This window comes from Haliaeetus albicilla, chromosome 1 (assembly GCF_947461875.1).
Source record: "Haliaeetus albicilla chromosome 1, bHalAlb1.1, whole genome shotgun sequence".
Taxonomy (NCBI): domain Eukaryota; kingdom Metazoa; phylum Chordata; class Aves; order Accipitriformes; family Accipitridae; genus Haliaeetus; species Haliaeetus albicilla.
This window is the reverse complement of record NC_091483.1, coordinates 29,426,118-29,448,308: the sequence shown is the minus strand read 5'-3', so window position 1 is coordinate 29,448,308 and position 22,191 is coordinate 29,426,118. Positions and strand designations below refer to the sequence as shown.

The following is a 22,191-nucleotide window of genomic DNA, read 5'->3' as shown; positions in this document are numbered from 1 at the left end:
AGAGAATATTTTTGCTTAATGAGACAGTGAACCTTTACCTCAGAAACAAAACTACATTCAGTAATTTTTAAAACTGCAGTTAATATCTTAATCTAATTGCTTTTAAACCAAAACATGTAATTACTGGCTCAAGTTTTTTTGTTTTCTTTTTTTTTAAAACCATATTAAGCTCTTAGTAAGCTACAAATTAACCTCAGAATATAATTTATCTTTTAATAACTTTAAAGCTCAGAAGTATATATCCATGTTTGCAAGTATCAAACTGCAAGCAAGAAATAAGGAAATATTTTCTGCTGGAAACACTGAGAATGAATGGTTTAAATACCTCCTTTTAGAAATATCATCTGAGATCTCTTTTACAAAACACTTGAAAAAAATTAATCCTTGATAACATGCAACGACACTGGATTACATGAGGAAACTGTTTGACATTGTTCTCCGAACTTTCATGAGATATATAAGAAACTTCTTGGAGTACAAGAGTACCACACAAGCATCAACTTACTAAGACTTGCTTAAGCATCACCTTACTAAGACTTGCTTGGACAATTTGCTAGGCACTCAAGGGCAGTACTATTAAAAATGTGGCCAGACCTATAGAGAATGAAGCTCTTGACTCTTCTTAAAATAATAATGTTGTTTTGACTATATTCATTGCAATCATACCATACTTTTTTATTATATGTTTTAAGAATTGTGAGTTTTTTCTAGAGCTATTTTTATCTCTTCTCCAAGAAAGCACAGAATGCCTAAGGCAGCACAAGGAATCATCAGATGGTGTGTTTACATTGTGCTAGTAAGTAATACTTAAAAGAAATTAATGCTCTGTATTCATTAGCTCCTAAATACTTATATAACTAATACCTTTTTTTTTTAACACAAAGATGCTAAATCCTTTGTTTTACTGGATGCTGGTGATTTCCTCACCTCAGTAAAATATGACTAATTGCAGCAATTCCTTTTATGTTCTATTTAAAAAGACCTTTAAAAGGTGATAATGTCAACATGAATGTCAAAATGACACACAAGCATCTTACAGAAATGAATGACAGTGAGAAAGGATTCAAGTTTTAGCTGCTGGCAATTAACTGTTCACTTATTAGACCTGAGCACTATTCAGACTTACTTTTCTGATGTCATCTAAAGTGTTGATCTCTGGAGACAAGCCACCGTGTACACACAGGAATTGTTGGTTCATCAGAGCAGCCAAGGGAAGGCAGTCAAAGGCATCCATGCAGGCATCATATACGCGTTCTGAATATTTGATTTTACCTTTTAAAGATTAAGATGGTATCAGAAAGTGCCATCAACATTTAAGAGGAAAAAAGAAATATCTCAATCTTGCTCTCACTGCTCTCTTTTGCATTGACGACTGTACCAAAGCTTGCCTCAAGTAAAAAAATCTTTAGGATTATTGTTATTCACTGCTGGAAAAATTCTTCAGATTCTGAGGTGAAACTAATAAAAGTTCTGCTAAGTTTATTACATTTTTCTAAAAAACTGTAAATAAACAATTTAATAAACCATTATAGTCTGCCATGAAATCTATGCAACAAGCCTTAAAAACTCTGCTGAATGGTTATCATCTACTGCATTATCACTCAATATACTCTCTATGAAGTAATCAGAAGTTTAGCCTGCTCCTTTATAATGAATTATCTACAGAAATGTCATTATGAAATGAACGAGGTGGTACAACAAAGCTGAAATGTTAATTTACCAATACGCATATTAAACTCAGTAAACCATGAAGCCTTTGAGCCAATTAACATTTCCTGTGTCCCCAACGCTAAAAAGGGAACACAGACTTACGGTGCAACAGAAAAAAAAAGCTTCATTGTGCAGGTGAGGTCTACATCTAATGAGCTTTTATGTGTCACTGTATCCTTTCTGGCAACACAGAAAGGAATTCCTATAAGAAGAGCAAACCAAAAGTTTAAGCCTACTTACAGGGTAAATGTGAAAATGCTATAGTTAAAGGAGGAAAAAAAACCCACATAAAAATTCCTTGAATTTTTCTCCTGCTGCAGATGAGACCCAGTGAGATGCCACCTACTCCACCAGCAATCGGGGACCTGTCACAGAGGTGCTGGCGTGCCAGCAGGTTTCGACTGCCGGGCTGCTGCATGGGCAGCAAACCGACGGCCGCTGCAAAAAGCAGTGGTAGCACGGGCTCGCCGAGAGCATCCAGGCCCAGATGGCTCCGCAGTAGCCCCGGGCTGCTTCCCAGGCCAGGCTGGCAAGCTGAAGTGCCTCAATACCTGCAGCACCAAGTGAGGACACCCCCGTGTTTGTACGGGTGGTCAGTCACTACCCGCTGCGGGGGGTCTAACCCCTTCCTTTCTCTACCACTGAGACACCCTCTCCAGCCCCTGCAAGACGACTGCCCTCTCAGGGAACAGCGATTACAATTTAAAATGAATTATAGTTAACATGAAAAGTACATTTAAAATTACTGGTGGTAAACCAGTATCAAATACTCACAAAATAACAAATTAAGTTGTTGAAAAAGGAGTTAAGAGGAGAAAGGTTAAGGCAGACTTACATTCTTGCTTAAATGTGAAATACTCTGTTAAATGTCTACATTCATGATTCCCACGAAGTAAAAACAGTGTTTTGGGGTAAAGGATTTTCAAGGCCCACAAGTACAGCACACACTGCGAATCAGAAACAAGAAAGAAAAACATAATTCATAATTAATGACGTAACTTAACCACTTATGTTCCCCTCCACCAAAAAAACTAGCAGAAGAAGAAGTATTCTGTGTGAAACATTTATTTTCAACAGGTGAACTTCACTCTTCAGACATTACATGCACACATTTCTCTGCACTTCAACCTGGACTGGCTGAAACTAGTATCAGTGTATTCTGATAAAGTTTTACACTTCTGCTAAGTGGATCTCCCTGTTCAGCCGTGCATTGCCTTCAGTGGCCCCCGCTACCAGAAGTAATTGCTGTGCATCTCTACAATGAAGTGTGCACTCTCCACCTGGCAGGTTAGGCAGAAACCTGCCATGGAAACAATTTCACCGGAAGATCTGCATTTCCTGGCTTAAGGAAAAGTTGCCCTAGAACAATTTAACCCACACTTCAGGAAATACCTCAGCTTCCAGTATTACACAGTTTTTACATGAACGCTTGTTCTTTTTTCACTTAACATTGTTCTGTACAAACAACTGAGAAAAAAAGTCCACAAAGCTCTTGGATTAAATAAAGTTACTACAAAGCTTCTATAAAGCCTTTTATGTTTCCAGAAGATTTCTATTTGAGATGGCATTTCTTCTAGACATGTTTTTAAAGGTAAAAAACAAGAAGACTCAGAGAAGTTAATCTCTGCTCAGACCTCTTGAAACCATCTGGTTAAAATAATTGTTTTGAAAACAAAATTGACACAGCAAGGATGCCAAAGCATTATGAGACTCTTGACAAATGAGTAAACTTGCAAACTTCATGGAAGACTTATCCTTTGTGCAGCGTGACCCTGCTCAGGTACCTGGCTGACAAACTCACAGCTCCAAGGAAGCCAATGGAAATAAGACCCATTCGTCCCATGAGACGAGCTCACTGTCTGCAAGAATGCTGTACAGACCACAACAGGCTTTCAAAACCCATGAGCTAGAAAACTGCCTGCACAGTTTCCCCTCCAACCCTTCCTTATATATCCATGAAATGCAGAACTGTTGCACAAGAAATGAAAGGTTTTATTATTTACCTTAATCAATAGATTGGAAATTTGGAATGTACTTACTCCTCACCAGTTTCTGCTTAGAGCAAAATCAGCATTTTTGTCAATGTAATGCCAGTATGTAATGCCAGTATGATTCCCTTCTACAATTCAGAACATCTTGATAAACAGAATAATTACGTTAATCATGTCTCAACATTTTGATTTCTCCTCCCTCATTTGCTACACAATCCTCATCTTAGAAAAAAGAAAAAGAAAAACAAAACGAAAAACAAAAAAGGATGCAACGTTTTTATGTTTGTGCTAAACCTCACTCTATCCATAGATAATTACATAGCAGCAGGGGTTTTATACTACTACTCTTTGTCTTGAATTTATTAACATGTAAACATCTGGATGCTCTGCCTGCACTCCTTAATTTCTGTTCTTCTACTCAGAGGGTCTAGAGCCAGGTAGAAAGAGCAGAAGGTACAGGCAGCATCCTCCAGGACTTGCAAAATTAATTCTCCTCAGAAACACATGGAAGGCCTCCCAGCTCTCACCACCTCTTCCACCTCCCAGGCGCTATTGCCACTGCAGGAAGCAAGAAGAGGCGTCAGAATGCTGGGTAGATCATGCTGACGTAATCCATCATGAAATTATGGTATTAGGTCACAGGAACTATCTGCTGTGGCCCAAAACAACCACAAACGGTATGCCCAGGGAAGGTTTGCTGGAGTTTGCACAGAGAGAGAAGCTTTGGGTTTGAGGTTTTCACTTCAATGGGGAAGGAAGCCTGCACTTCTCCACATCACCAGCGCAATTCTCTGTCTCTTTGATGATGACTTACTTCTTCATTCCTCCAAAAATTCCTGGAACCTTCCACTTCTTTGAACTTACTGGCTAATGCAAAAATTTGATGAAAATGTTGTGAGACAAGAAGTTTAAAGTGACACCTCCATCCATGCAAGAAAAGTTCCAGCTTTTAAAGTTGTATCGAAGTTACCTTAGAGCATCTAATCCTGCCAAAGCACCTTATAATTTAGAAAATCATAATGATTAGTGCTTAGATGAAGTGTTTTATTAAAAAAAAAAAAAAAGAAAAAGAAAAAGAGGAGTGGTTTACATTTCCCTTATAACTAAGTTTTTCATTTTCATAAAGCCTTGGCAGGATTGAAATGAGCACTAAGTACTTAAAATATCATCCAGATTCGGGAAGCAGGGAAAATGAGGAAAGCTGGAAGTTTTATCTTTTTGGCATTTGGAACTTGCTTATGGGTAGAACTCTTTAGAATTACTTATTATAGATTTATTTTTTCTTTTTTTCTATGCTTCCTTTGAAGCACTCATGAGAACCAGACCAAGAAGATATAGAGAATCATTGCAGTCCAGGAAGTTCTGTGTTTCCCTGCCACTATTCAAGTACTGGAAGCCCACCATTCACGTTTTGTGTTGTTTTCAGTGGTATCATATTAAAGGCTTATTTTGTTCAGATAATTTCTTTAATTTTCTCCCTTTTCTGTTCAATAGTCCAGTGATGCAATATCATAATAGTAAACAAGAACTAATTAGCAGATTTTTTTTTTTCTCCATGCAAGTTAGACAGCAAATATGAGGGTGACAATTTTTCATAGCTTTTCAACTTACACGGTTATTTACATATAAAAAACTTATGTCCAAACAACATATCATGAGCAAACATTCTGGTTTTATTTTGTTTTTTAACTCCACTTTGCATATTGTAATTCTTACTGAAGTCAAAATATTTATAATAATTTGCCCTTGCTGAAAATCTGAGCTTACAATCTTCAATTATTTGGTAATACTGCTTCCCAATAGCAAAATTTTAAATTCTCTTTTTTTCCCCTCCAAATTTTTCATCAAGAACATACTATACATCAGCTCTGCTGCAACTCTATGTAAAATGTGCAGCAGTGACCTTGCAATCTGGACATCTCTAAGGTATTTTTGGCCAGTCTCATTTCATACTATGAAAAAAAAAAGGGGGGGGGTGGGGAGGGCTACATCTCTTAAATGCCAGCCCTCAAACTGCACCCCTGCTCACTTGCTTAGTGTCATTCAGCTGTTGAAATAGAAGATATATTAAATTCATAACAAAGAGGTAATCTGCCCAGCTCCCAGCTCCTGTAGTCAAGCTGTTTTCCTGCTGAGGCTCTGGCAGCCTCAGCATCAGGAAAGAAAAAGGTCTGTGCAATTAAGTGCTGTGTAAGCCAAAGGCACATATTTTCAAAATGGACTTGGGATTTAACTCTATTGTTACATGCTGAATTTGAGTCTTTGCACAGTTCGACATCTCAGCACCTCCTGAAAAGGAAAACCAAAAGCCCCAGACCTCTTGCAGGCATCCCAAGTTCTGTCCTCAAAACAAGAAACCTTGAAAAACCGCTACAGCTGCCACCAGATTGCAACCACAGCAACACCTGTAACACACAGCGCACTCACTTCTGGGTGCTCTTGCACTGATCATGCCAGGAAGAAAGAGATGCAGCTCACTCTTAGCTGTCTGGCTTTGTATGGGTAACAAAAGATGAACTCACCCTCCCTCCAAATGACTGATGGCATTGAGCACTCCCCCAGCAGGTGAAATTAAGTGTGAATAAACGCAAGGTAATTCATACTCAAAAGGATCATTTGAGCCATGCGTTGCTAAGGTCTCTACTGATGCTCTGTGAACTGTGGAACAGTATATTGGCATAGCTCCTTGACTCTGTAAATAACACACACCTTACCTAAATATAAAAATTGCATTACTTTAACTTCATTGAAATAATTATACCATCATAGTACCTACTACAGGTACAGCTTTCTAAAATGGAATAACTATCCCAATGGAAACCATGTACCTTTTTACACACATAACTTCATTCACACTAGTGGTATCACTATTTATTAGGGCTTTATTTCAAAGGCAAATATACATTTCATCTGTAACCAAAATACTCACAAGAAATGCAAGTTATTGCCATTTCTGAACTACCATCCCTTGAGCACCGGGGAAGAAAACTCTGAACACTACTGAAAATAAAGAAAAAATTGTATTGTCTTCACTACAACCAGGATTCCATTCTTTTTTTTCCCAACTTTCAGGGATCATAAAAGATGATCTCTTCTCTTAAGGCTCTGCTGCAGAACAGGGACAACAAGGTAGCGTTACTTGCATCAACCAGATCGTCAGTGACAACTTACAGTCTTTGCCACAACATTTTTGTGAATATGCTCTTATTTTACCTGGGTTTTGTGTTTCTAAAACCAGTGCTTATGTACATACAGGTTACACATTTAAAAACTAAAAAGGCTACTGCTGTGGAAATAGACTTCTCGTGGAGTAACAGTGAATCCATTCCTCGTGGTCAGGGTCTCAGCTGTTTCTAAAATGTTTAAGAATCTCATTCTGATCATTCAGCTTCTGGGTTTTGTTTTTTAATCTGTTGAATATTCCCAAGCAGCTTTGGGATCTTGTTTTGACACCTGCACGGTACTTTAGCACCTCTAGACTTCAATTATTGCAAGACTCTCTTCTAGCTAGTCTCCCAGATGATTTTATTAAAAGTGATCACCTGCAAAATGTTGCTACTTGCCATATACTCTTTTCTAGTGTTTAGACCACATTACTCCCATTTCAGCCCTTGGAAGGACCTCAAAACGTCTCTAAAAGGAAGGACCTCTTTCTCAACCAAAAAGTGACTAGAAATTTCTTTTTCTTAAATGTTCCTCTAATTCTTATAGCTAATACTTTCTAAAGAGGTATCCAAGTGTTGGTTTCTAGCTCTCCTCTTCGGACCTTGTTTCTTGGCCCCAGCTTTTTTTCTCTGGAGATGGGTCCCTCAGAGAGATGGAAGCAGTGCAGGGGAAATGGTGCGAGCGACCTCCAGGGCACCGTCCCATGTTCTCTCCCTGCAGCCAAAAAGGGTTCTTGGCATGTTGGGGACTCACTCTGGGAAGAGCTGGGACAGGACCAGGCAAGCTGCAAGGACGGCCCTGACACAAACAGATGTTCCAGTCTGGAAATCTAATATATACAGAAATAATCTGAATTTGCTGAACTACTGAATATTCACAGCTCTGAGGAGCACTGCCCAGCAAAAATGAGATCTTACAAGACGCAAGTTTTTGCTCAGAGAACCATATTTGCTACTGTTACATAGTAACAAAAGAAAAGGGCAAGGAAATTTAGGATAATTAAGGTATGAGGATTTTCTTTGCTCTGAGAGAAGTGAAAAAAACAATTGACTTGACCAGTAAACTATTCCTGACAAGCCAAAACTATTTTAAATCAAGCTGTTTATTGGGAAACATTAACACACTAGACCAATGGAGGAAACTGAAAGGTATTTATTCTTCCAATAAAGTCCTAGAAAGTGCATGGAGACTTGAGAGATAACAAACACATGGCTTCACCAGCATTCACTTCACCCACAGTTTACAAACACAGATTTATTTATGTGTAATTCTTTTCTTGGGAGAGACCAGTTAATAATTTCAAACAGTTCACTGAGTTCAGAAGCATCTCAAGTGCCAGATGCTTTTTTAATTGATGCAAGGTCTGATGGTCAAATTCCAGACTCACTCTAAACACCTCACTTTGTTTTTGCTAGAAATACCACAAAACCAGTTTCCTCTTCTGGAATTCCAGTCTTTGCGTTCAGGAAATGAAGATGTACAAATGTTTTGAACCTTAAAACACAACTCCAGTTTTGTTCATTTTGAATGTTGGTTTAATTCTCCATATCTAAACTATCTGTTCTGTCAAAAATGATCAGTATGTACCTTATGATATTCAATTGACATTTAAGCTTGTATGTTTTTATGTGGGATTGAGCAGGAGAACAATTCTAACAGTTCATTTACATAATATTATTAATTCATTATAGTCAGTATTTACACTGATTGTAATTTTTCCAAGACTGTGATGAGAAGCAGTCTATATGTATACTCCCCCCTACAACACATGGCATTTATGTCTGCCTTTCAAAACAGAGTTTTCAGTCTCAGGTAGAGATTAGTCATTCTTCCTTACAGCCTGTTCCTGCAGAAGCACTTATGCTCTAACTATTCTTTGGATTTAAAAATAGCTCTCTGTTTTTACCATTTGGGTTTCTTTTCTCCATGACCATAAAACTTGTTTGAAAGCAAGAACTGAGGGGTTTCTACTCTGGAGTCAAAACCCTGGAACAGTACACAAGCACAACAGGGAAATGTTATCAGTTATGGAGCCGAGGAAACAAGTGCACCGTATCAGATATTGCAACTTGCAGAAATTTATTATTCTAAGTGAAGAAATGCTCAGGGTCTGCCAAAAGATCAAGCAGAAAAGAGAGTGCAACTACAGGATAAAGATTTGATCTGTGCCGAAAAATCTCGTCTCGTCCTATCTACAATTTTGACATTTTTTGTTTTACCTGTTGTAATTCCTTTATTAGTCTCTTATCCTGTGACATCTTGCTTAGAACTAATTTTAAAGACACGCATCCACCCCACCACCCTTCAAACAGTGGAGCTAACTCTGGTAAAAATGGAGCACACACATGAAGGATTGAGCCCCAAGATCAAAAGCTCCAAGGGGCAAGGACTGTCATTTCTGCTGAGTGCTTTATACGAATGCTTTTCTCTTTCCCTCTGCATTATCAAATGCCTTCCACCTACCTTATGCAATTTCTTCCTCTGTTCTTAATGATAATAGCTTACATTATATAGTACCTTTCATCCAGAAGAATCCCAAATGCTTTGCAGCCCACAGACAAGGATTATCTCGCCCACTACCAGATCTCATCTAAGTCTAGGCTCAATGGTGTCACTTTTACGCTAGATATCACACAGCAATCGAATGGATTTTTTTTTAAAGCTTATATTACTCGTGATTAGTACCTTGGACCAGCTAGTTAATTCTTTTGGAAAGACCTCAGAACTGCAATAGTCTCATGTCTACATAGCAGAAAGAGGAGCCAAAAGATTGATGGAGTAAAGATCACAGTGTGACTGACGTGGTAGAAATATGCATTGAGATCAGGCTAGGACTGTTGACCACCACGACTTCTCCAGCACAAAGTACTGGCAAGAGCTGGTGCCTGCTAGACGTGCTCAGGGCCCCTTCTCCACCAAAAGCATCCGCCTCTTAACATGCCAAGTTGCATTCTTCCCCATTTTCCTTTCCTTGTCACTACTTATTGTGCTGAGGTCATGCTTGAATGCATAGCTCTTCATCCAAATACACTTCTGAAACAGAAACCTGCCTTTCCTTTCAAAGATATTCTTTAATCAAGGTGACAGGTGGGGAGAATCAGTTATGTGACCAAAAAAGTAGTAATTTGAGAACCTTGCATACAGAAAGGAATAATATAAGCGACAGCTCAGATATTTCCTTGGCGCTAGCAGAAGCCAGTGCTGCTTCCAGTGAAAAAGTAGTGTTCCAGAATGGAAAAACTAAATTCAGAATATAATTTGCTAAATATGTATGTGCAGGTTGCTAAATGAGTAATTCTAAGGGGCTTATTCCCCACCCATAAGCTATTTTGCTTTGTGTTATATGGCCTGCTATTGTCTTTAATCAGTAATAGCCCTGGAGAAGAGTTTGGCAAACTGTCAGACAAGCATTTGAAAGCTGAAGCAAAACCACTTGTTCTATTTCTTATATTAAAAACACATATAGAAATGAAGACAAAACTATCCTCTTCCAGATACAACTTGGCTTGGTCAAAGTCTACAGGAGATACAAACTAGGTTATCACAACTGAAAAATGGTGGTTCAAGATTGAGCTGCACAACAGTTTAAGCCTGTGAAGCCACCCCCCCACCCCCCCCCCCCCAACCTTCCCCAAGCGATCCAGCATGGTAATCCACACAGTAATGATTTAGGTCACAGCTCACTGTGGATCAGAGAAGGGAGGAAGCAGGCACACGTGGCTCAAAAAAATAATGATCAAAGTGCTGACTTCAGTATGAGACTAAATCCTAACTATATTGATTTTTGGAAGGTGGGCGAAAGAACCTTGCAATTCTTAAGTTCTTAGAGCATTTGCACTTGGAACAGCATATTTCTATTTGTAAAATGTGCCACCTCCCAAAGATTCTGTTAACATTTTAAATTAAGTTTTGAAGTGAACTAATAAAGCAAAAGTAGTTTTACAGAATTTTATTTTAAAGAAACTTCTCTTCATACTATAAATATAAAACTGGCAAGATGATCGATTTTACAAGAACGTTATAAATAACTCAGCTGTTTAGGATTACATATTTTTATATCAACATGGCTACAGTGTACTAGAGTTGTGGTATGAAGAATGAAACGGCAGTATATGCGTTCTCACATGCTGCCATCTTATCTAGTCACAGACACACAAGGTATTCTCCCTTGACTCAGAGGGTGTTAAAGTCTAAACGTTTCAGAGAAAGGAGTCAAGCTGTTGCTCAAAAGCTGCTGCAAGGGTTTCTGACTGACCATTCAGTGACTAGATCAACTATGACCTGGATGATCAAATCCAGATTAGGTTTTATTCGATAATTGGGCACCTCATCTGTCAGTTTGCATAACCAAGCAGCAACAGAGAACAGAAGGAAAAAGCCAGTTTGTTTTATGAGCACTGGAACAAAGGATTTGTGCTTGGTATTTGACTCGCTTCTAGTCAAAGGTGGGCAGGTTGGACAGGACACCGTTTCCTTCACAAGCCAGCTAAAGATGCTGTCATTTGACCTCCACATTCTACAACTTGATACTGGAGTCTGCACCAGGTATCAACACCTTCAACACAGCACATGTGCATCACTTCTCTGTGGATTCAAGTGCTGCATCAAAAGCCAGGAATCATACACTCCTGCATGCCATATCTAAACAGAACTCATTCATTCTCTCCAGCACAGCATGTTATCTGCTGGCTTTTTGTCCCATTTACTCCCTATCTAGTCTTTGCATTTTCAAAAATTTTGCATCCAAGAGACTCAGATCAGACAAACCTAAAAGTCAAACTAAACTATGAGTTGTTCCTTTAGTTTTTCTGCTATGTCTCTTTTCTAATAGCTCATTTCTATTCATCCTATTTAGCTTGCGAAAGCTTCAGAGCAGACTGCCTTCTGTGCTATATTTGGATGGCCACAAGTTAGCACCAACGTCCATTCTCCATCAGCTTTCCAGCACAGATATGGTGGGATTTTCCTGGATACCAAGCAACCTTTATGAAAACACCAACAGTGACATTAATGTGGACTTCTTTTGCTCACAAGTGGTATCTTCAAAGAGCTTTAGTATTCCCAAACTGGTTAAATTACAATGCTAAATACACACAATTGGCTGCAAGCAGTTTTGCAGCCAAAAATAGAAATAAGAAACTTACTTCAATGCTGAAGTACCCTCTGTCCACGTAGTCCCCCAGGAAGAGATACCGCGTGTTGGCAGGAGAACCTCCCACTTCAAACAGTTTCATCAAGTCAAAGAACTGACCATGAATGTCTCCACAAACTGAAAGAGAAAAAGAGCAATATTCAGATTCACCATGCGAAGATCATCTTAGGCACATGCATTCTGAAGTCACTGTTATGACAATTTTGTGCATCATCCTCTAGTTAAACGATTAGTGAGAGCTGGCAGCTGCTCAGCAGAAGCTGTTTTTTTATGATGTGCATCCCTATATGCGTGTGCAAAAGGCTACCAGTTAATTAAAGGAGAGCCATGAGGCAAATTTGACCTATAATTATTTTCACAGGTATCTGTCCATTCCTCCTACTGCCCAGCAGAACACATAATACTGGCAATAGTAGTAAGACAAACCAAAGTCATCCTGAAAAAGAGAACATGTTCAGGCAAGGTTATTCTTTCTTTCGACATCACTCTTCTATTTCTCCTAGTTAAACCCAGACAAACACCAGCAGGCTTTCCGTAACATGCAAAGCATGCCTGTCCTGTGTATGCCACTGGTTAAACTGACAAATTTCTGACTTCTGGTTTCTGTATAGAAAAATGGCCTGCTTGCTTTCCCAAAGCATGTCTTACACGAGAGGACACTGATTTTTCATGCTTTAACCTCTACCACTCTATTTAACCTCATATAATTATGGTTCGTTTCACTTCATTGCAATGAAGTCAATCTAACAAGTGGCTTCTAAAAAGAGCATCTCCCAATAAACATGACAGAGACAGCACAAGTGATGTGCAGCCGGGGCTAAGTAGGGATGCCTCTTTTTGTGCCCTAGAGTTAGGACATCGGCTCAGCTATCTTGTGAAAATGCAAACTCCGTGGTGGGTGATTTTAAGCATCTGCAGGAAGGGAGGCAACGCTTTTGGAGGCCCCCATGGAAGCTTAACTAACAGTGCTGTGCCAAAACCTGCTTCCTTTTGCCTTGCTTTGTTTGCTCTACCTAAGGGAGGGGGAGAACCCCGCAGTTTGGGGCCAAGCCCAGACCTGTACTGGCAATGATCCTTAAAGAAAATGTTAATGGCCTTGACTGTTACTGAGGTCAGTTTAGACTGGTTCTCCCTTCAATGACCAAAAAGAAAAAAAATAAAAATCTGATTTGCAAACTGGAAGGATGATTATGGAGAAACTGAATAAACCAAGGGCCCAAGATAGACCTTATCTTGCAACAGCAGCACAGCTTCTTATTTACTGCTAACACTAAATTCAGAAGACTTCAGATGCTCTCTCTGATGTCATGGTTCAAGCTTTTGTATTCAAGCAGTGCTCTCATTTGAGCTTTTATCTGGAAGTTGATACAGAGGTCTTGTTCTATCAGAGATAAACAAACCTCACATTTATCGCATGCCATGGAGAAGCTGAAGTCACATCTCCACATAGATATAAAAGGACTACATAGAACAGCTGTAATGCCAAATCCAACAAAGTTGCAGTGCAAACGGTGTTCATATGTTATTGTCTTTCATCTCAGTCCAGTGTCACATTGTATTTTTTACTTGCATCACTTTTCTCTGAACGTATACACTAACAATAGGATCAATATAATATTGTCATTCTATCAAAAAACTAAAAAAACCCCAACCCCCAAATCCCCACTCAAATCAAAACCAACCAAACAACCCCCGCTTGGGCAAAGAAAAAAAACACTGATGTCCCAGTCACTGCTGTCATGAATATTTATGTGAAATTGGTGACACAATTCACGAGCGCTGGCTAGCTGAGCGTCCTTCTGTGATAGTAACAGGGCATTTTCCACATAAAATAGCATATAGTACTCTTATCACCACTGTGTTGCACTATATAATCTCTTTTTCCTAGTTGATTCCCCCTCCCCAAGAGTTTTAGAGGACAACATTCATGTTGAAAGACACCAACAGTTATAATTTCTATCTAAGAATAATATATCATTAATTAAATATTATTTAAATCCTCAAGTGGTATAACACCACCCCTCTTTCCGTAACAAAAAAAAAAAAAAAAAAGTACCCCAAATGAAATTTTTTGATAGCATTTTTATTTGAACACGTTGATCTACCAAACCAATATACACTGCTTGACTGTACTCCTCTGCATGGACACTGTGGGAAGATTAAGAACACGTGTCGCATATTGATGGCCAAGCAATCTGCTCTCCTAACTTCCAGCAGAAAAGCTTTTAGTTATATAACTGTACAGCTCTACCAATTATCACCCACCCCCATTTGCTCCAACTGCAAAAACTGAAGTTGAACAAGGCTGAAAGATTTTTAAATGGATTTAACTTTTGCTCTTTCACTAAAGCACAAAGAAACAAGTTTTTTTTTATTTCCTTTTTTGTTTGTTTGTTTGTTATGCAGACATGTGTGAACAGGAAAATACATTGAGGCCATTACAGAGAAACCAAGAAGGTTAGAGAGCTTTCTCCAAGTAGGTGTATGCCCATGAATTTGTCACAAGTCTGAAAAGCAGAGAGCAAACCAATGAAGAGGACAGAAATAAGAAGTGCAGAGCCCTACAATCCCACGACTTGCAAAATTCTGAACTGGACTTGAGAATCGATACTCAATGGATATTCCAGGCACTCTGCACACAGAAGCCTACTCTTTTCATACTGGACAACAGATGCAGAAACATATCCAGACCAAAAAAAACCCCCAAACATAAAAAAGGAAAGCTAAAAAGCCCTCAGACCCAACCTTGCCAAGCAATTAAAGTGGTTCCAAAAGAGAAGCTTAAAATCAGCAGGTAAAAGCAGTGGGAGGAAGAGAAGACACTCCAAATTAAGAGTTAACATTGAGATTTAATTTATTATGGTCAGATCCCAAAATTCCTCCTGAAAAACCACAATGTTGCATATGGTTAATCCAATTAGTATTTTCCTGGAATAGCTTGGAATAGCTTAAGGATCTTATACTTCCCAGGTTTGTGTGTATAAACCTGAAATGTCCTTACAACATAAAGCCTGTGTACTCACATTCTGATGGGTAGCCTTGTTTACAAATAAATTAAAGGACAATTTTGCATGTATACAGTATTATACTACATTTGTAGTTTGAAAACAACTGCTTCTAAACCTATAGTTCTGCCACCTTTCTTTTCCAACCATTATGAATCTCTAAACTGGAAGATTTCCCAGGCAGCTGGATCAATGCTTTATCTTTCATTAGGTGGCAGCAGAAGAGATCCAGCATTATATTTCCATTCATAAAAGCAGAAACATCCATAAGCAAGTAACTCTGCCATAACCTTCATGTCTTGTCTTGCAGCTTCCCATCACTAACAAAGAGCCTTGCAGCACTGTCCCACCAAAAGCCCAAAGGAGAGGTTCCATGTCCACTCCACGCTGCCTCTACAAAACTCTTTTTTAAATTCACTACCTTCCCCCTTCATGTTTACAGAAAAAAATTTTGAAAGCACACTAATTATTATACATTCATGTTTACTCTTGTACAAGCATCACCATTGGATCTGTCATTCCTTTTAATTTTGCCAAAAATGTCCTTTTTTGTACTTGAGCAGGCCCTCTTTTGGTACTGGAGCACTTGCTATTGACCAATGCATTCAATGACATATGAACATTTTTCCATCAAACAACAGCAAAATAAAACCCAGCACAGTGAAGCAGGAAATTCAATTCTTAATAAAGATCTTCAGGATCAATGTCCTTATGGATTTAAAGTATGAACACAGGAAACATAAAACACAGCTTGTATACATGTGGGATTAACATTAAAAGCAGCTGTGTTCGCACAAAACAAATTTATCAAAAGAAGGAATGGTGGGTGGTATGTCTCCTATTAGAAATTCACATATTTTCCTATATTACTGGTTTCCCAAAAGTGCCATCAAGTCATGGCCTTTTTAGACTCATCAATTTATGATAACTAAATATTCTGACAGCATATTTTTTTTGCCTAAAAAGACTGCTTAATTTATCCAGTGCTTTTCAACCTCCTTTAGATCCTTAAATTTCTATGTAAAGAATTTTTTTAAGCTGTTTTAAACTCATCTCCTACTGAATTCATTGCTGCAGTCAGAAGGTTTAAGAAACACTGGTTGTTTGTGGACTCCTTAGAAATTTATCTCTGTTGAGGAAGTTTTCAGGGAAGACATGGGCCCCTCCAAAAAATTCACAGGACTGAGAAATCATGTTTCTGAGCAGCTTTTCCTACTTGTTATGAAGGTGTGCTGGTTTAAGCTGGGACAGAGTTAATTTTCTTCATAGTAGCTAATATGGGGCTATGCTTTGAATATGTGCTGGAAACAGTGTTGATAACACAGAGATGTTTTTGTTACTGCTGAGCAGGGCTTACACAGAGCCAAGGCCTTTTCTGCTTCTCCTCCCACCCCACCGGCGAGGAGGCTGGGGGGGCACAAGAAGTTGGGAGGGGACACAGCTGGGACCCACCTGACCCCAGCTGACCCAAGGGATATCCCAGACCATATGACATTGTCCTCAGCAGATAAAGCTGTGGGAAGAAGGAGGAAGGGGGGGACGTTCGGAGCGATGGCGTTTGTCTTCCCAAGTAACTGTTCCGCGTGATGGAGCCCTGCTTTCCTGGAGATGGCTGAACACCTGCCTGCCGATGGGAAGTGGTGAAGGAATTCCTTGTTTTTCTTTGCTTGTGTGCACGGCTTTTCCTTTACCTATTAAACTGTCTTTATCTCAGCCCACAAGTTTTCTCACTTCTACTCTTCTAATTTTCTCCCCCATACCACACTAGGGGGGAGTGAGTGAGCGGCTGTGTGGGTCTTAGTTGCCGGCTGGGGTTAAACTATCACAGATGGGTACTTTGATCCACTACGCCATCTTACTCTATAGTACCAGAACTTTCCCAATGTGACTGTCTATAAAATACCATTTTATTATAAAAATAGAAATTGGACATGTGGGAGAGAAGGCAGAATTTTTTTTCATTTTTTTTTATTTTTAGAAATTGTCATCCTAATACAAAATCAGTTATGTTTCTGATGGCTTCACTGCGAGGTTATCCCTCTGATTTATGTCAAAGGAACAAGCAATATTGAAACAAGAACCATTAAGTTCCAAGTTGTACTAGCAGTGAAGGAAACCCAAAGCTCAGCAGTGGTATTGCCAGCTTATTTACAGAAGACAAAGCAGTAGAGCAATGATTTAGATTGCAATGATTATTGGCACAAACAAAAAGTCTGACAATGCTCTTCAGATACCTTCCTTCAGATAACTATATGCTCTTTACTACATACAAGCTCAGTCCAGAGATTATTCTGTGTGGTTTCCCACTCCAGATGGATATTAAGAACAAAATTTATATTCACAATACATTAAACACTGTCAATTCAAAATTTTTCTATCTGCAACAGTTTGGCTATGCTGCACTTATTTTCTCATTTAATAGTATATAGTTAAATGGTGTAATATTATAATCTGATAGTAAAATACCATTAATGTTTCAAGTGAATTTACATTCCATGTATTACAAGATTATATTCCCATCTTCAGATGTCATCAGGGATTAGGAGCAGATATGCAACACTCCAGCATCAGCTTCAGAAGCAACATCTGCAAACTCATACATGTATGACAATTAACAAGAATGAAGCAAAGACAGCTTTTAAAGAAGAAACTAACACTGTGTAGGTAATATTATCCATCGCTTGACAACTTGTTCTTTACATTCACTGAGCTAGGGATGTCTTTGCTCTAAGCTCCAAGAGATTGTGCTTCAGCAAAGCAGCATGCAATATTGAAAAACTTAAGGGAGAAAAACACCCTACTGAGTTACACTGCAGAATGCAGGCTGCAGATAGCAAAGGGGTTTGCTTTGTACAATGTTTGGTAAGTGTTTAGCTGCTTACCATTCCACTAGTTATCCCATGCTTCCAAGAGCTTACTGTTTTCCAGGGACACCTGATACTTACAAAGCTTTACTGACAAAGGGACGAGTGCACCGTGTAAACCTGCATGTGTCTGAGCTGTGGATGCTCATTTGTCCAGGTCTACAGGATAAGATGCTAAAGAGGCTGCATATCCCAATGAGAAGTATGTCCCAAACATTTCTCCAGGGAAGTAGTTTGAAGCAATGAAAAGTTACCAAAGGCTGAATGAAGAAGCCAAGTGAGGAAGGAGTACTTACATGCAACAGTGGACACACAAAGGCAAAGCAGGAACTATACAAACTTCTGTAGCTGAGGAGTAAAAGACTGAGCTTCCTTAGCTAGCCGATAAATATGAGGGAAAACACCTGCAAGAGCTATATGCATGAAATTCTCAGGTGCTTTAAGAAAAACTACTGCATTGCTCCTGAAGGGCTCAACTATTAACCAGATGGCCCTCATTTTCCCCAAGATTTAAGAACCAAGTCCCATATAAGAGTCACAAGTCTTTGATTACACAATCTTTGAGCTTGAATGAGCTTTGTTTCCAAGTGTACGGGTTTCTGAGGAACATTATATATTGCCACAGCAATATGAAAAGTTAAAAATGCCACAGGTTTCTTCCATGTTTGGTGGGGTTTTTTTGTTTGCGTTTTTTTGTTTTGTTTGTTGTTTTGGTTTTTTTTAAATCACTAAAGATTGAGCAATTTTCTTCCTTGCTTTTTGAAGAACAAGGAGGAAGGAGAAGTACCAAATAAAAGAAGAAACTCCAAAATTTTTTATTTGTAGCTGCTCACTAAAGCACTACTTGAGACAACGAACTCAGTGGTTAAGTTACATATATTGTTTTAGAGTCATACAGTTCTGTTTCTTTTTACAAGATGTTTAAAAAACTTGCAGACTTCATTACTTAGAATCATTTAGACAGCTCACTAGGTAACTTATCATCCTAAGAAAACATTTACTAGACTCAAAATAATGGGTTTTCATATGAATGTTTGTTATATTAAGTGTATTGAACAACACAACTCTATTTCCAAAAGAAGCATGATCTCATTCATATTCATATCTGGTTATCTAACATGATTATAATAGGCTTTCTTCTATCTTTTCCTTTCAATCACTGCATGCAAATTGATGAGTTTATACTACCAGAGTGAACTGGCATTAACAAAAAACTGTAATTACATATTTTCATAAAGAGGCCTGCTTCACCAAAGATAAAGCCAGAAACCATTAGCCATACAGGTACAGCAAAGGAAACTGCAAATGGACCATCAACGCCACATTTGACAATGTTGTTTGGTTGCCACTTTCCTTCTTTGTACTAAGGGAAAAAAAAAAAAAAAAAAAAAAGAAGCACTTTGGGAAAAGTTGTTTTCTGTGTAACACAGGAGGACACTATAATGTGTTCTGCTCTGCCAACACTTGAAACGCTAGAGTCTGTAAAGATCAACCCACGCTCATTCCTTGTAATAGGAGTTAGTTTTCTCCCACCATCCCCTGAAGGCTAGAACAAATTAATGACACTTGATTTGAAGAGGTAGAGTGAAAACGAGTGGGGAATGGAAAACATCACATCAGAAAAGACCTTCAGGACATCAGTCATTAATATTCTCTGGTGAAGGAGGAAGCAAAAAAACCCGTAAACCATGTGGCAGCAAATCCTTCAAGACGTTAAGGCTACAAAAATATCTTCAGCACAAAGTTTTTAAAAATAGCTCCACTAAAATTACTTTTTTGTATCACAAAATTATTTGCAGTGTCTCAAAACAAGTAAAACCCATGTACATAAGCCTGGCCAGCAGAGGAGCACCTTTGTATATATAAGTGAGAGCAGAAACAACAGAGTCTCAGGAAACAGCCTCTACCAAGTACTGTAGAACCTACACAAGCAGGGAAAAATCCCTTACCTCCACGCTCCTACCCTAGCTGAATTTTTCAGGAGAGTAAGTAGGTATCACAGCAGTGGGGTGCCATACGAAAACTTTCAATTCCAGGTCAAAGTAACATAGCAGAGTTGTAGTAGAAAGGGCATGGTGATCTAGTGAACATTTTACAGAATTTTTCCAGGATCAACAGGGAAAGGTGCACTCATCACATATACCAGAAGATGCTGAATCAGGTCACGGGGAGAGAAAAAAACAGGATGGGATTAGAACAGCATTCACTCCCATGCACATCAAAGAAACAACTGGCTCTTCCCCTACCAGTTCAGCACTGCCCTTGAGCATCCTACACAGCAAATGGAAAAGCAGATGCACCATCATTATCTCCTGTTAATGCACCCTCAGTATCAGGAGCAATGCTTATTCTGCAAATAACCCCCATCAGAAGGTTTACTTGTGAGGAAAGTGCTTCATTGGTGTATTGGTCAGGATTTCCAGCTCATATCCTTAGATAAAGGCTATTTATAGCAATAGGGAAATCTTATCCTCAGTTTTACAGATGTAAAAAACAAAGGCCTGAGGAAGTTCAATAATTTATAAGGTCAAGAGTTTGGTCAGTGGGAGGGCAGGGATAGCCAGAGAAGGAACAACACATCCTGACATTGCTCCATCCAATTCAACACACCAGAAGAAGAGAGCCCTTTCAATGAGGAAGGAAGGTCCTGCACAAGAAGCAGGCACACCCTGGCTATACACACAGTGGCCCAAATGAAATTTAGGGAAGGTGAAACTAGGCAAAATGGGAAAAGGGCTTTTGAAGAGGAGAAGCTTAAATATGCTCAGCTCTGTAGAAAAAAGAAGCATAAAATTCAAAGCTGTGTTTTATTCTGGGAATAGCTTTTATTTGCATAGATTAGACCGTAATATTGTCCATCTATAACATACAGGTTCATTATTAGAATTACTCACTTATATCTTTCTCACTAATCTGGTTGAAGAGAGCTCTGTTAGTTTTTTTGTATACAATATTTTTCCAGTCAGCAATTTGCCATTAGAAGCAGTTTGTAGCTGGTCCTTCACAATTTAATGTGATAATTTTCATTGATGATTTAATTCAACTCTTAGGATCAGGTTCTTTACAAATAGTATTTCTCTCAGCAGCACAAATCCCAGCCCCAGTAAAGTTAAAACAAAGGCAGTGGTATTACATGGATATAGTGATAGTTATATAAAGCCCAAAGAAGCCCTCAGTATTTACAAGGGCTTGATGGATAGTATCCTTGTTTGCACTTCTTACTTTAGAATTTTAGAGCAGTATTACCCTAGCAGACTGCAATCCAATTACCTTCCATGCACCCAACAATTTACAAGATTTTATGGGTAGCAGCATTAGCATGTCGAGATTCAGTATATGAATGCCTAGCATCTAAAACCCCAACCACAAAAACCAGATGTTCATGTTGGCTTGTATTATATTTTGTCCATTTTCACCTGAGGATAATATTTGTTGTGACAGTTTCCTCATTCTGTGCCATCGCAGACCCTGCTTTATGTTCCATACCAACCCCACTCAGTGTTTTATTAAGACTCAGAAGCATTACTCTCTGACAAAAAGCATCCTCCTTCCTTCAGCACAAAAATTTGTCTTATCAGTGGAAAAGAAACATTTGCTTGACATAAACAAATGCATTTGTACATTGCCTTTGGATCTATAGCACTCTGCCTGTATTTCCCAGAACCAGATGTTAAGGGAAAATAAAAATACCGTTTCTCAAATTCCTGGACTCTTAATTAAACAACTGGCAGTATCAACATGGATACTTGCATGCACACTAAGTGGAAGGAGTCAGCACAATTAGCTTCAAAGAAATTCTGTGAAGTTCAGCATTTGGATTTAACGGTCTATATTCAGAGCTGTGAGCAAAAAGAACCAGGAGAGAAGACCTACTGAGCTTTAACCTCAGCTTTTGCACCCATGTCTTTAATGGGCTTGAGCTATTATTTTAATCTAACCTTTCTGTACTACAGATGTTCATGTGCTAGTATATGGGTATAGGATTAAGGAAAGCAAATAACATGGAAGTTTCCCAATTCTAGCTCAAGCAATAGAAAATGACTTTTTAAAATTATAGACTCTAAATTCCATAACCAAAGTCTTATACAAATCTCATTCTGGTGAAAAATTATTAACCTTTGAAGAAAGTGCTTTTAAGAGAAAGCTCTCCATAGTAATGTATGTCCTGGTAAAAGCTCGTATGACAGTTAGGGGAGCCAGTGCAAGGAGGAGTCAACCACATTAATTTCCTCTTGCTGAAAACATATACCTAAACATGATCTTGAGTAGGTAGTTAAATTCATATGCTGATCCTAAATCAACAT

At 38.7% G+C, this 22,191-nt stretch overlaps 1 protein-coding gene across 6 annotated transcripts in view; it reads right to left on the bottom strand.

Annotated features, from left to right (window-relative positions):
* PPP3CA (protein phosphatase 3 catalytic subunit alpha) overlaps positions 1-22,191 on the bottom strand; it is a 204,561-nt gene that overhangs the window by 46,321 nt on the left and 136,049 nt on the right. For all 6 annotated transcript variants that reach the window (XM_069783801.1, XM_069783784.1, XM_069783816.1 and 3 more), the window contains exons 3-5: positions 12,011-12,135; positions 2,546-2,657; positions 1,127-1,272 (exon numbers count right to left, since the gene is read on the bottom strand). In XM_069783801.1, the coding sequence (XP_069639902.1) occupies positions 1,127-1,272; positions 2,546-2,657; positions 12,011-12,135 (383 nt within the window). The remainder of the gene's footprint in view (positions 1-1,126; positions 1,273-2,545; positions 2,658-12,010; positions 12,136-22,191) is intronic.